General features: G+C 35.3%; 1 protein-coding gene across 1 annotated transcript in view; it reads right to left on the bottom strand.

Moving 5' to 3' along the window:
- LOC113100326 (von Willebrand factor-like) overlaps positions 1-12,253 on the bottom strand; it is a 30,814-nt gene extending 18,561 nt beyond the window's left edge. The window contains 21 exon segments of the mRNA XM_026265128.1: positions 312-446; positions 526-664; positions 772-875; positions 3,705-3,859; positions 3,972-4,066; positions 4,296-4,536; positions 5,209-5,424; positions 5,696-5,891; positions 6,705-6,805; positions 6,942-7,080; positions 7,161-7,297; positions 7,648-7,694; positions 7,806-7,917; positions 8,117-8,239; positions 8,324-8,540; positions 8,624-8,745; positions 9,768-9,976; positions 10,838-10,940; positions 11,085-11,231; positions 11,519-11,582; positions 12,113-12,253. Coding sequence (XP_026120913.1) covers positions 312-446; positions 526-664; positions 772-875; positions 3,705-3,859; positions 3,972-4,066; positions 4,296-4,536; positions 5,209-5,424; positions 5,696-5,891; positions 6,705-6,805; positions 6,942-7,080; positions 7,161-7,297; positions 7,648-7,694; positions 7,806-7,917; positions 8,117-8,239; positions 8,324-8,540; positions 8,624-8,745; positions 9,768-9,976; positions 10,838-10,940; positions 11,085-11,231; positions 11,519-11,582 — 2,802 coding nt within the window. The 5' untranslated portion in view covers positions 12,113-12,253.
- Positions 12,254-14,294: the final 2,041 nt, after the last annotated feature.

Consider the following 14,294-nt stretch of genomic DNA (forward strand, 5'->3'; position numbering starts at 1 on the left):
ATTTAATGCTTACTGTAAGTAATATTTGTTAACATGGTGGAAGAATAACAGAATCAGTGCACTATACAAAATATGTTCAATATTTAAGCAGTAATTATTTAATCACAACCTTTCTGATATTATAAGTTTGATTTTATACAACACATATTTATTTATTTATTTAAATAATATATTTTAATTTCAGACTCAATATGACCAACAATTTCCAACAAAAAAAGCTGTTGCTGTATTGTGTTGAAAAGTCATCATCCAGGACTGTAGATATGTGTTTATTAATGTAAAATATGACTCACTGAATGTGTTTGTTTTACCTCGTTGTGTTCCATGACAATCAGTCCTCCCATGTACAACACCGTGATGCTTTTACTGCAGCGGTAGCCTGCGATCCCACAAGCCGAGTTCTCCACCATAACCCTAAATGTGCCCTCCAACCCGTTACAGTAATCCTGCTCAGACAGACATAGGAATGAGGCGAAACTGGAGAATATGAGGGACAGAGGAAGAGAGAGAGAATAATGGCTTTACCTGAGCTAGCACATATTGGCAAGGTCCAGGAAAGGAAAACTTCAGTCCATCGAAGCTGATGTAGTGTGTCTCTCCTATCACACGACACACACCGTCACACACACGCTGCGTACATTTCCACTGACGCTTCTCACAAACACTGGGACACACAAAGGGAAACGTAATTGAAATAGAATGATCGGAATGTTTATACATTTAACAAAATGACGTTACAGTGTCAGGATGAGCCCTGATTGGCTGATTTACCAGGTGTTGCAGTCCACATTAATGCTCTGTCCTGAGGCATAGGGACGGTTGTTATGGTAACAAGGGCACTGCTCTTGAAGAATGCATTCTTTTTTGTGTCGAACCTGCAAACAGCCATTAAATCAATCCTGATTATTATTTTTTTATTTTTATGGTTTCAGAAGTATATTCCATTAAAAAGTTGCAAACTGAACTTTTTTGGATATTAAAATATTAATTTCTTATGATGTGCATTTATGATATAACCCGTGCTCCTCCTGCAGGCAGGCATTTGACATACTATATCAAACTTCACACATGAGTTTATGTATTTAGAAGATGCAATGAAGTTGATAGATGTAAATTTCAAAAGTGTCACTTGGATTAATGATGCTGAATATTCAGCTTTGCATCATAGGAATACATTTCATTTTAATAAATATTCAAATAGAAAACAGTTATTTTGAATTGTAATAATTTTTCACAGTACTACTGTTTCATTTAGTTTTGATCATAAGTAGTTATTATAATGCAGCTTCTGTCATGATGATTTATGACTTTGACCTTTGACCTTTTGACAGGTTGAACTTCCGGTAACCTTATGATGGATGGGCGGAACTTTCCGACTTCAAGGGTTAACCTATGGCCTTCCCACGCATCGATCATGCGTTTTTGACAGAAAGTTTTACCCTATTGACCTGTTAGTTCTAAATCATGGTTTTGACGGCTAGTTTAAACGGAAGATGAAAGACTCCTCACGCATCGATCATGCGGTTTTGACAGAAAGTTTTACCCTATTGACCTGTTAGTTCTAAATTAAAACGGTATATGAAAGACTCCCCAATCATCGATCATGCGGTTTTGACAGAAAGTTTTACCCTATTGACCTGTTAGTTCTAAATTAAAACGGTATATGAAAGACTCCCCACGCATCGATCATGCGGTTTTGACAGAAAGTTTTACCCTATTGACCTGTTAGTTCTAAATTAAAACGGTATATGAAAGACTCCCCAATCATCGATCATGCGGTTTTGACAGAAAGTTTTACCCTATTGACCTGTTAGTTCTAAATTAAAACGGTATATGAAAGACTCCCCACGCATCGATCATGCGGTTTTGACAGAAAGTTTTACCCTATTGACCTGTTAGTTCTAAATTAAAACGGTATATGAAAGACTCCCCACGCATCGATCATGCGGTTTTGACAGAAAGTTTTACCCTATTGACCTGTTAGTTCTAAATTAAAACGGTATATGAAAGACTCCCCACGCATCGATCATGCGGTTTTGACAGAAAGTTTTACCCTATTGACCTGTTAGTTCTAAATTAAAACGGTATATGAAAGACTCCCCAATCATCGATCATGCGGTTTTGACAGAAAGTTTTACCCTTTTGACCGTTAGTTTGTTTGAAGTGTGTGCCAGTTGTTTGAAGTTTGTGTCAGTTAGTTTGTTTGAAGTTTATCACAGTTATAAGGTTATGTGTGTGTGTGTGTGTGTGTGTGGTTATAAGGCTTCTCCCCCCTCCCATTACATTTATGAGCGGTGTATAAATGGGGTCGGTGTGTTCTACATTTTTATATATATAAAACATTATATAATTTATATAATCTCAAACAATTAAAGATTGAAAATACATTTTAATTATTTCACATTTATATATATAAAACATTATATAATTTATATAATCTAAAACAAATTTTAATTATTTCACATTTATATAATTTATATAATCTCAAACAATTAAAGATTGAAAATACAGTTTAATTTATAACCTTTTTTTAAAAGAACAGAATGTTTTTTCAACCTTAGTTAAATTGTTTTTAGATTATGTATATTATATAAATGTGAAATAATTAAAATTTGTTTTAGATTATATAAATTATATAATGTTTTATATATATAAATGTGAAATAATTAAAATGTATTTTCAATCTTTAATTGTTTGAGATTATATAAATTATATAATAACCCCATTTATACACCGCTCATAAATGTAATGGGAGGGGGGAGAAGCCTTATAACCACACACACACACACACACACACATAACCTTATAACTGTGATAAACTTCAAACAAACTAACTGACACAAACTTCAAACAACTGGCACACACTTCAAACAAACTAACGGTCAAAAGGGTAAAACTTTCTGTCAAAACCGCATGATCGATGATTGGGGAGTCTTTCATATACCGTTTTAATTTAGAACTAACAGGTCAATAGGGTAAAACTTTCTGTCAAAACCGCATGATCGATGATTGGGGAGTCTTTCATATACCGTTTTAATTTAGAACTAACAGGTCAATAGGGTAAAACTTTCTGTCAAAACCGCATGATCGATGCGTGGGGAGTCTTTCATATACCGTTTTAATTTAGAACTAACAGTTCAATAGGGTAAAACTCTCTGTCAAAACCGCATGATCGATGCGTGAGGAGTCTTTCATCTTCCGTTTAAACTAGCCGTCAAAACCATGATTTAGAACTAACAGGTCAATAGGGTAAAACTTTCTGTCAAAAACGCATGATCGATGCGTGGGAAGGCCATAGGTTAACCCTTGAAGTCGGAAAGTTCCGCCCATCCATCATAAGGTTACCGGAAGTTCAACCTGTCAAAAGGTCAAAGGTCAAAGTCATAAATCATCATGACAGAAGCTGCATTATAATAACTACTATCATATATATGCAGGATGGTGAGAATAATTTTTTTCTGAAAAAAATGGCCAATTGTAGTGTATTTTTCAAAAGTATTTTCAGAAATGTTTATGAAAACAGTGAAAAGTTGTAGTTAGTGTAGTATAGATAAGGAAAGATAAAGCAGTTCTAATCTGAATTAGTCTGAAACCCTGGCTCATGAATATTAATGAGTTTCATTAATGTATACACATTTGATTTTGATGAGAGAAATGTCCAACAGTTCGTCACATTGTTTCCTAGTGTTCGCTCTCAGACTAACCGTTCCAGGTGGACACATACAGCCAGACACACATCCCTGACTGACACACTCCAGGTCCAGATTCTGGCAGGTCCTGGCACACTCTATCCCAGTATCCCTCGCACTCTCACACTCAAACCGCTGCAGAGGAGGAGGACAAGTGATAGAGCGCCGCCCTACAGGTGAAAAATACACTCAAATAATTCATTATATGTGTATATGGCTACTTTTGTATCACTGATGTGCAACTGAGCAAGTGCACAGAGATGTGAAAGTGAGGAGGAACACCTCTTGAAGAAGAATGTTCGTCAAAGAAGAGGTCGGACAGAGTAGATCCAGTGGCTTCGTTAGAAGTGCATTTCATGGATCCACTCTCACATACACTAAGAGAAAACAAAGACAGGAAAACATTACCACTGACATTTAAAACAACAATGAATACACACACACACACACACACACACACACACACACACCTTTGATCAAAAATACAGTAAAAACAATCATATGTGAAATATTTTTTTTTACAGGTATTTGACCAAGCATCTCGCTACCAAAGAAAACTGACGTGCATCTGTTTAATCAATAACCGTGCTGTTTTTTCCTGCTAACCAGATAGAGTGATGGTCCCCAATCATGTCGTTTGGCTCAAAGATCTCTCCCTTATGGTGGCACGAGCAGTGTTCGGGGGGCACACACTCGCCCGCGTCGCTGAGGAACAGTCCTTTTGCACAGAAACAGCCTTCCTCGCAGAAGCCTCCACAATCATCGTCAGGCAGCGACAGAGAGCGGCACGTCTGATTACACACACTCCCACACACCCCATACACCTGGTCATCCGGACAGGTCAGTTCTGTTCAAACACACACACAAACACACACGTGTTTGCTCCTTTGTCCTGAAGGAGGCCTTCCATTGACTTTTGTTATGTAAACCTTCAAAATGCATTTACAGATTTTCAATAACACATTATTTAGTATGTTCATTCGGCTGTTTTGCTGTCTTAACATACAATACACTGCAAAAAAAAAAAAGATATTCTTATTCAGTATTTTTGTCTTGTTTTCTAGAACAAATATTTAAACATTCTTAAATCAACATGCATTTACAGTACTTTAGAAGCATAATGATTCAACTTTTTGTAAGTAATCTTATACTTATTAAAACAAGAAAAAATTATACTTTCAAAAAGTAAAACATATATTTAAATGTACATTTTATTTTATTCTTGATAACACATTAATCATAATTTAATAATATATAATAAATATATTTTAATAATACATGTAATCATTTACAATTATTTTTCTTTCAACATTAGCAGATATTATTCTTGTTATAATCAAAAATGTACTTAATTTTAAAATATATTTAAGATAACAAGACATTATCATCTTTTCAAGTTCTTAGTTTCAGAAAGAAAATATATTTCTACTGAAAAATAATATAAAATACTAATCAAAAATTAAATACTAAGAAATAAAAACATATTTCATATGGCATTTAGACACAGAATGAGATGTACCGCAGTATCCATGTCCCCTCCAGTTGACTAGCACTCCCTTGGCTGCGCAAGCGGCTGCATAGCTGCGAACAGCATTGCACAGGCACACTTGGCCGTCTGCGCAGGAGCAGACGTCATAGCGGCAGTTTTTTACATATGGCTCAGGGTTGACCACATAATGACAGGGATCAAACTTCACAGAGAGCAGCACGGCACAGGCCTCTTCTGCAAAACGTACTGTTGACAATACGACATGTTATCTGATGGTCTATGTTGCCCTCTAGTTTTCAGTGCATATATAAATCATGATTTCATACTGGCAGCATTGAAGTTAGATGGTAATTCCTAAAAGTGCATTTATACGCTTTAAATATGCATCTTTACAGGGCTGTAACCATTAATAATTTTGTGTTTTCGTATGGAAATTCTTTAACTTTTACATGTGGTGCCCCTGATTTTGAACATTGTTCATATACATGTATCTGTGTGAGTGTGTGAGTGTTTATACCTCTCTTAGGGTTTAAAATACATGGATCTGAGGGTTGCAATTGAACATTGTCACAGTCTGCGTTCATCTTCCATGCGTTGCCGAATCCTTCGACGCGTGTCTCCACCAGCCCGCCTACTGTTAAGAAGTCATCTCCTTGGTTACCATTGTAATTACCGCACAGACCGCACGTTTTCCCGGCATAGGCTGGGTTTAGCTGCAAACACACACACACACACATATGCTCACATATCAGGTTTGCAGCACAGGAGTATTTGATACACGTCCCAGATTCTGCTTTTCACACACAGACTCTATTATAAGTGCATGGGATATATTTATACATTATGTTCAGCACCTAAAGCTCCCAGCATTCTCATACACATCTGATCCTGACTGCTGGAAATTCCAGCTAAAACCAGTTTAAGGTGGTAGGTTGATTTACAGAACATTAGATGGTCGGTGGTTGTTATCTAAATCAAACTGGTTTAAAGAAGATGCTTAGCAGAATGTTCACACTGCTTTTTTCATACAGTGAAAATGAATGGAAACAGAGGCAAAAAAATGTAAAAAGACAAGAAAACACCACTGATATCATAGTTATTATACAGGTGGTCCATTAAACTGTACGAGGTGCAATATTTGAATGTATTCCAGTATAAATCCATTATAAAAAATATTGTCCATTTCCTCATACAAAACAATCATATGGTTTCAAAAGATTAAATACTTCACAAAAGCTTTGGTCGTTTTATTTTTAGATTTTAATTTAGCTGTTTATTTGTTGAGTTAGTTGGCAGGGCAAAATTTCTAATTTCAAGTTTTAAAATATTTCATAGAATATTTATATTTTATTCTATTTCAACATTTTTAAATGACTTAAATTTAACAATTTAAGTTATCAATTTTAGTTTTTTTTTTACAATAGTAACACTAACGATGACACAATTTTCATTTATTTGCTAAACTTTTATTTTAACCTGATTAGAGCTGGTTGAGCTTGACCATTTTACCAGCTGAATGCACTTACTCTGAGCAAAACACGTCCTCTGCCATCCCAATCCAGATGAAGATTGTCACCATAACGCAGTCTCACAGATGACAATGCAGTATTCTGAACTCTTAATGCCCCTACACACAATCACACAAAAACACATTATTGTTATAAGGTGCTATGATATTTATACCTCTGTTATTACATTACACTGCTCTTTTATTTGAAAGAAAAAAAGCATCTGAATGTTCTGTGTATTTCATGCTGACAAACCATTAATTAGAGGTGTCTGCACGTCCATTCCATCCACAGAGACCACGCCCCCATGCTTGAGGCGAACCGTCTGATTGGGCAGATCATGGAACCTCAGTGTAACTGATCGTGTGCAGACGGCATCTTGGTCATCAGCACACTTTAACAGAAAAATACAAACATAAGCAGACATCCTAACAAACAAGCACAAGTGCATATACCACAGGGAAGATTTCAGACCTGTGCAGTCTCAATGATGACAGAAAAAGAGTTGCTCTGGCAGTCTTTGGCCAGCAGATATTGACAAATACCACTGAAGGTGAAGAACTTATTGTCAAAGGTCTTATAATGGGACTGTCCTGTCACCAGACACTCCCCTAAGGAGACACGGAACAAGAAACAGATAAGATAACAGTCTTTGTAAAAAAACATTTTCTCTTAAATAAAACTAAATAAGGTTCAAGTGAAGTAAAAAAAAAAGTATTTATTTCAATAAAATTGAATTCAAAATATTAACAAAAACTATATAACTATATTATACATCCATAATATATATATATATATATATATATATATATATATATATATATATATATATATATATATATATATATATATATATATATATATATATATATATATATATATATATATATATATATATACGCTATTTAGTAATTTTGAAAATTATATTAAATTAATAGTTAAGTTACAAATTCACATTTACCGGGGCATTCTTCATTGGTGCATTCCCATGATCCATGGCGACAGACACTGAAAGATAAGGTCAGTTAAGTTAAGACAATGTGTACAGATACAGCAGCCACAAATATTAGAATGCATTGTTTTGTAAAGTGCATGTTTGTGTTTGTGTGTGTGTCCCACCATGTGTTGCAGTCCTGTGATATGGAGGAAGCAGGAGGGTATCGGCGTCCAGCATGCATGCAGGAGCATTGAGAGACATCAACACAGCGATCTCCATCCAGCACCTTACCCGCTGACACACACAGTTCACACATTCAACACTGAGCAGGAAGATGCACACTACAAAAATAACCCTTTTTAAGATTCTTGAATAGGAAGTTTAAAAGAGCAGCATTTATTTGAATTGGGAATCTTTTGTAACATTATAAATGTCTTTACTGTCACTTTACTGTACAAACTCTTGTAGATTGGCGGACAGGTGTCTCTCTCACCTGGACAGTTGCAACCATCAACACAATCCTCCTTACACACTTCCTGGATGTTTATATTCTGACAGGAAGTGGAACAGGTCGGGGTGCAGTCGCTGTACTCCATGCCAATAGGACACTTAGGGGCTGAGCAAATGGAACCATGTATTTATTTACACACAGTCAATATAAGACTTATGTGAAATGTATGTATATACATGTATTACTCACAGCACTGGCTCTGTACATGCCAGTTGGACAGTGTTATGCCACGACTGGCACAGGTACGGGCATATTCCAGCATGGCCTGGCACACGCAGTCATCTTCTGTACTGCAGTGACAGGCATCAGACTCGCACACGGACACAAACGCAGCCGCATCCACGAGGTGAGCACAACGCAGGAAGAGCGCAGAGCTTCTCAAGGCTTCACACCGTGACATCTGATCCTGAAACACACACAAGCACACTTAGAAATCTATACGATAAGGCACACAGAGGGTTGTTTTTGTTTTGCAGGCGAGCGTCTGACTTTAGCTGACTCTCCGGTGCTGTTGCAGCTGTGAGACGGTGGCAAGACGCGTTTACAAGGTTCATCTGCTCCTTTCATGGCCCAGGAGTTTGCAAAGTCATATGGTTCATCTGCCAGAAAACCTAAAATACATAGCTATATTTAGTATTTTGATATTTTATTATTATTTTCATTGCCATAATGTGAAATTTTTAAAAAAAATATTATTTAGACATATTATATATATATATATATATATATATATATATATATATATATATAATATATATATATATACCTTATTATTACATAAATACACTGTAGCAGGTATAGTGTTATAACACGTACTATACAATAAAGTGATACATAAATGTTTTATTTATTATTTTCATTTTAGTATTTTATACAATTTGTTTCATTCATTTATGCTCATTTTAATTTTATGTTGAAACTTTATTTAACTTATTAGAACAAACGTTACAAGAAAACACATTATTACACAATATTAAAAACAAAGATATTACACAACCACTACTGAAAAGGAAAGAGGGGGGATGGGGATGGCGAACAAACAAAAATCGCGAATTAATTAAATAAATACTTAAAGAAATACAAACTAAGTGCTCATTTTAAATTAAAAAAATAGATTTTGTCCAGACAGGAAAACTCAAAAATAAATTATCCAAACACATTAAGTTAATTATAAGTTTGTTTGTTTGTTTGTTTTTAGAAGCCAACTTATCAAAATTATGTTTTATATTTAGGGTGAAATTTGACCATAACACCTTCTTAGTTTTCACCTGTTCAAACGTGTTATCTTTCAGCTCTGTTATCTCTTAGTTTCCCTGGCTCTCCTTATCATGTGCTTGACTCATGTGAAAGATTATGTTCTAAATTTAAACAGCTGATAAGTGCACCATCAACTACAAAAGAACAATGACAGGGCACTAACATACTGTACCCCTCAAACACACACACAAAGCTCTGAAACAAAGAGCTCTCTACTAAAACTTTCTAGTGTTTTGTCTTCAGGATGAACACTGACGCCACCTATTTCCCTAGCTCTTATTAATCAGCATCCTGTGCAATGCTTTTAACACATGATCTTACCGAAAGAGAGTTTGAAAGGTATGTTTCTGGTTCTTTCCTGCATTTCCTGTCTCACCTTCTTGTGCTGTGTATTCATCCTCCATCAAATAATTGTAGTTTCCACACAGGCCGCACGTACGGTTGCTGTGCTGCTTGGCGAGCATTATTTGGATGTTATGCGAGGGATCTATACGGATGGAGAACCCGAACTCTTCACTCCATAACCGAACATACCCCAACTCATAGCCTGCGAACACAGAGCTCGATGCATACGGCAATGGGAACCTGAAGGGGGGAAATTCTGAATTATATTTGATATGCGCTATTCTGATGAAAAGACTAACTAGTAGTGTTTTATATGCTGGTGCCACAAACCAGGCTGCTTAACTACTTTAACCAGCAACAGTAGCACTAACCAGCATAAACCAGCCATGGTTGTCTAAACTGGTATTTTCAACAGGGTATAGGGATATAAAATGTATATAAAAAGAATGCTAAATGAATTGTTAACCTGATTTTTGACTAAAATAAAAATCAAATAAGGGAAGAATTTTTGATGAGTAAATGTGTGACCCTGGACCACAAAACCAGTCTTAAGTGTCAATTCTTCGAGATTTTGATTAATACATCATCAGCTGAATAAATAAGCTTTCCATTGATGTATGGTTTATTAGGATTGGACAATATTTGGCCGAGATACAACTATTTGAAAACCTGGAATCTGAGGGTGCAAAAAAATCGAAATATTGAGAAAATCACCTTTAAAGTTGTCCAAATGAATTCTTATCAATGCACATTACTAATCAAAAATGTATATTTTTTTATATATTTATGGAAGGAAATGTACAAAATATCTTCATGGAACATGATCTTTATTTAATATCCTAATGATTTTTGGCATAAAGGAAAAATCAATAATTTTGACCAAACAGTTTTTTTTTTTTCTTTTTTTTGGCTATTGCTAAAAATATAACCAAGCGATTTAAGACTGGTTTTGTGCTCCAGGGTCACATTTGACAAGAAAATACTATTTCAGTCATTCTACTTAAAAATTTCATGTTTACTTATTTAATTATTCATGAAATTTACAACTTGGTGGAAATTTGCTAGCGATTTTTGTTCTCCTAGGAAATGTACAACTTGTACCTTTCTGCTCCTTGTGTCAGTGTCCCATCAACAGAGAGGTGAAGCTCGAAGAATTCTCTCAGAAATAAAGTCACTCCTTTCCTCTTTCCATGAGAGAAATCACCTAGACATAAACATACACAAAAGAAGGCATTTTATTATTGACAGTGTACAAGCTTTGCCATAGCTTGTTTAATTCATAAAAACCTATGTTTATATGTGTATGTGTGTGTGTGTGTGTGTGTGTGTGTGTGTGACTGGCTTTTACCCAGTATGGAGAAGCTTCTGTCTTGACAGTCTCCCGCCAGCATGTAGCTGCAGTCTCCAGGGAACTCGTAAATCACACCATCAAATGTTTGTATATGCTGCCGGCTAAACAGACTACAGCGACCAGAGCCCTCGACTGACACCAATCCTACAGATCAAAGAGGTGAAGAGAGTTGAGCACTTGCACACTATTTTAATCAAACTAACAACTAATGTTCAAAGGTTTGGGGTCAGTAAGATTTGAAATGTTTTCGAAAGAACCAAGCCTGCATTGTTACTTTATATTAAGTGGCCTTAACTACTATGTACTTACATCAAAAAAGGCTACTTAATAAAAAGGGGGTCCCAAAAAAAAACATACTGTAACATTTAAGAAACATCTAAACAAAACCAACAGACAGGAGATAAAAAACAGGCATAAGCATCAATTCTAACCTGAAAAATTCAAGATGAAAACCCACAGGATAGGACTCCATCCTTTCCATCTGCACGGTTCCATCTTGATTTAAGAAAGAGAAGGTAATCAAAAGAGTCAATCATAAGTTAGTAATCACCTTCAACTACCCAGAACACCCTAGAAAGCATACAATAGATTCTACATTGCAATGTTGAGGGACCCTGTACTTTTTTCCCACAAATTGTCAAAGTCTAATGCACAATTGCTGGCCATCAACAATATACTGAGGTGAGCATGTGGGGGTTTCATTTGGTAAAAAATAAGAGCAGGAGCCAAAGCAAGAGTTCAGCTGGAAGTGAAAAACAAAGCAGAAATCTCTGAGCACCTACAAATCTGTCAAAGAGTTTTAGAATGCTATTATTCTTGAGCATAAGCTTAGAATGGGAAAACTGATCACAATATATTCACAAACATGCACTGTATATTACCATACATGCTTAAAGAGCAAAACAGAAGCCTTAAATAAGAAAACAGATGTGCAATGCTTCAGACTCGCTGATACAAGAATTTGACAGAATCACAGAAACAAATGCATTTTTAAGATAGTGTGCTGATAGTGTAACACCTGTTACCTTTGACCTCTGACCTCTGTCCAGCTGCAGGCTCCCAGCAACAGGTTCTCTGAAGTGCTTCGCTGTGCAAGGTCTTCGGTGTCCAGTGTCTCACAATCCTGAAGACATGACTGGAATCCAGTCTAGGAGGAAAGGACTGCTTTATAAGAATGAGAGAGGGAGGGATGGTGTGATTTCCGTTTCTAAACTCATTTAGAGAGGACAATAGGAGGAAGTCTGGGCATTGGAGGAACTGAAGGATTAGTCTGGCAGTGAAGAGAGATAAGACAAACCAAAAAGAGTACATTAGTGCCAAGCCAAACAGCACACACACGCACACAAACTGCAGCATATGAAGTGAGTTCGCAGCCTCTCTGATTTAACCCTTCTCTGAGATTGATGGATTCATTGTTGGAAAAACTTTACTGCAACAGCGTAATCAGAGCATGTTCACATGAACTCCATGTCCATGTTTCATTCTACCTTTCCTTGTTGACCCTGAATTTACTGGCAAAAATATGAGTTCAAGTCTTACATCATATCCTTGCTTCCAGATTATTTATTGTACTGAATATTAATTTGAACATAGGCCTAACAATATATTAACATGTTAGCATAAAATAGACTGTATAGGAAAATTCGCAACTTTAAAGGAAATTAGCTGAAAAATGTATTACCCTCAGGTCATCCAAGATGTAAATGAGTTTGTTTCTTCAACAGAAAAGATTTGGAGAACTTTAACATTCCATCACTTGCTCACCAATGGATCCTCTGCAGTGAATGGGTGCCGTCAGAATGAGAGACCTATCAGATGCTGAAAACATAATATCCATAAGTAATCCATGTGACTCCAGTCCAACAATTAACGTCTTATTAAGTAAAAAGCTGCATGTTTAAATGCATCATTAAGTTGTTTTTTAACTGCCTAAATTGTTGTTTTTGGCCTAAATACCTAAAATATTCCATAAAAAAATATTAGTAACATCATCCTATTATTACAACATCATATCAATTCCTGTTCTTTTTTCACATCAAAATCCACCAACATATTTGTTTAGAACTGTTGATTTGATACAGCTGAGGGATGCCAGTCTTTGATGGCAATACAAATGTTAAGAGAGAGAGAGAGAGAGGACATATGCTATTTAACTTTCACTCTCCTTCACAACCATACTTAATAAGCAATGTAAAGGAGGACATACTACTTGTTTTGATATAACTTAATTATAAACACTAACCCAGTACTACCAATGTGTGTGTGTGTGTGTGTGTGTGTGTGTGTGTGTATTTGCACATTCCTGACCTCTATTCATCAGATATAAAATGTGTGTGGATGCATATGAATACAAAAATGCTGTTGTTCTTTATTATGAATTCATGTGTGGGGGGATTGTGACTCAATGAGAGCTGCTGTGGTGCTCCAGTTGTTATTTATTATTTATTTTTTAGTATGAGAAATGAGTCTGGTTAAATTAAAAGTGAAGAAGAGTAGAAAGTCAGTTAGACAAATGCGAAACTAATGTATGATATAAAATGAAGAAATGGACATAATCACAATGATCTATCTGAAGTGATTCAGTAAAACAAAATTATTTTCTATTATAATTAATATTCAATTAATCTTCATTTCCAAAAAGTGGGCAGGTGCTGTTAACACCCACATATTTATAGATTGCTTAATAAAGTTCACAGGACATGCAACATTTAAAAAAGCCTTATAAAAATCAATGATCAGTGGAAGAAACCTTTTTCATTGTTGTATTAAACATATATTAAAATAAATACATTTACAGCTCAAAACAGATTACAACAATATATATATATACAGTACAGACCAAAAGTTTGGAAACATTACTATTTTCAATGTTTTTGAAAGAAGTTTCTTCTGCTCATCAAGCCTGCATTTATTTGATCAAAAATAAAATCAATATTCAATTCAATTTTAAAATCAATTTTATTCAGCAAGGATGTGTTAAATGGATAAAAAGTGATAGTAAAGAAAATATATTATTAGAATGTATATTATTATAATTTTTTTTATTTTTAATAAATGCAGTTCTTTTTAACCTTTTATTCATCAAATATATTAGACAGCAGACCTGTTTCCAACACTCATAATAAATCATAATATTAGAATGATTTCAGAATGATCATGTGATAGACTGAATGTTACATGTGACACTGAAGACTGGAGTAATGATGC

Source organism: Carassius auratus, unplaced genomic scaffold (genome assembly GCF_003368295.1).
Source record: "Carassius auratus strain Wakin unplaced genomic scaffold, ASM336829v1 scaf_tig00217246, whole genome shotgun sequence".
Lineage (NCBI taxonomy): Eukaryota > Metazoa > Chordata > Actinopteri > Cypriniformes > Cyprinidae > Carassius > Carassius auratus.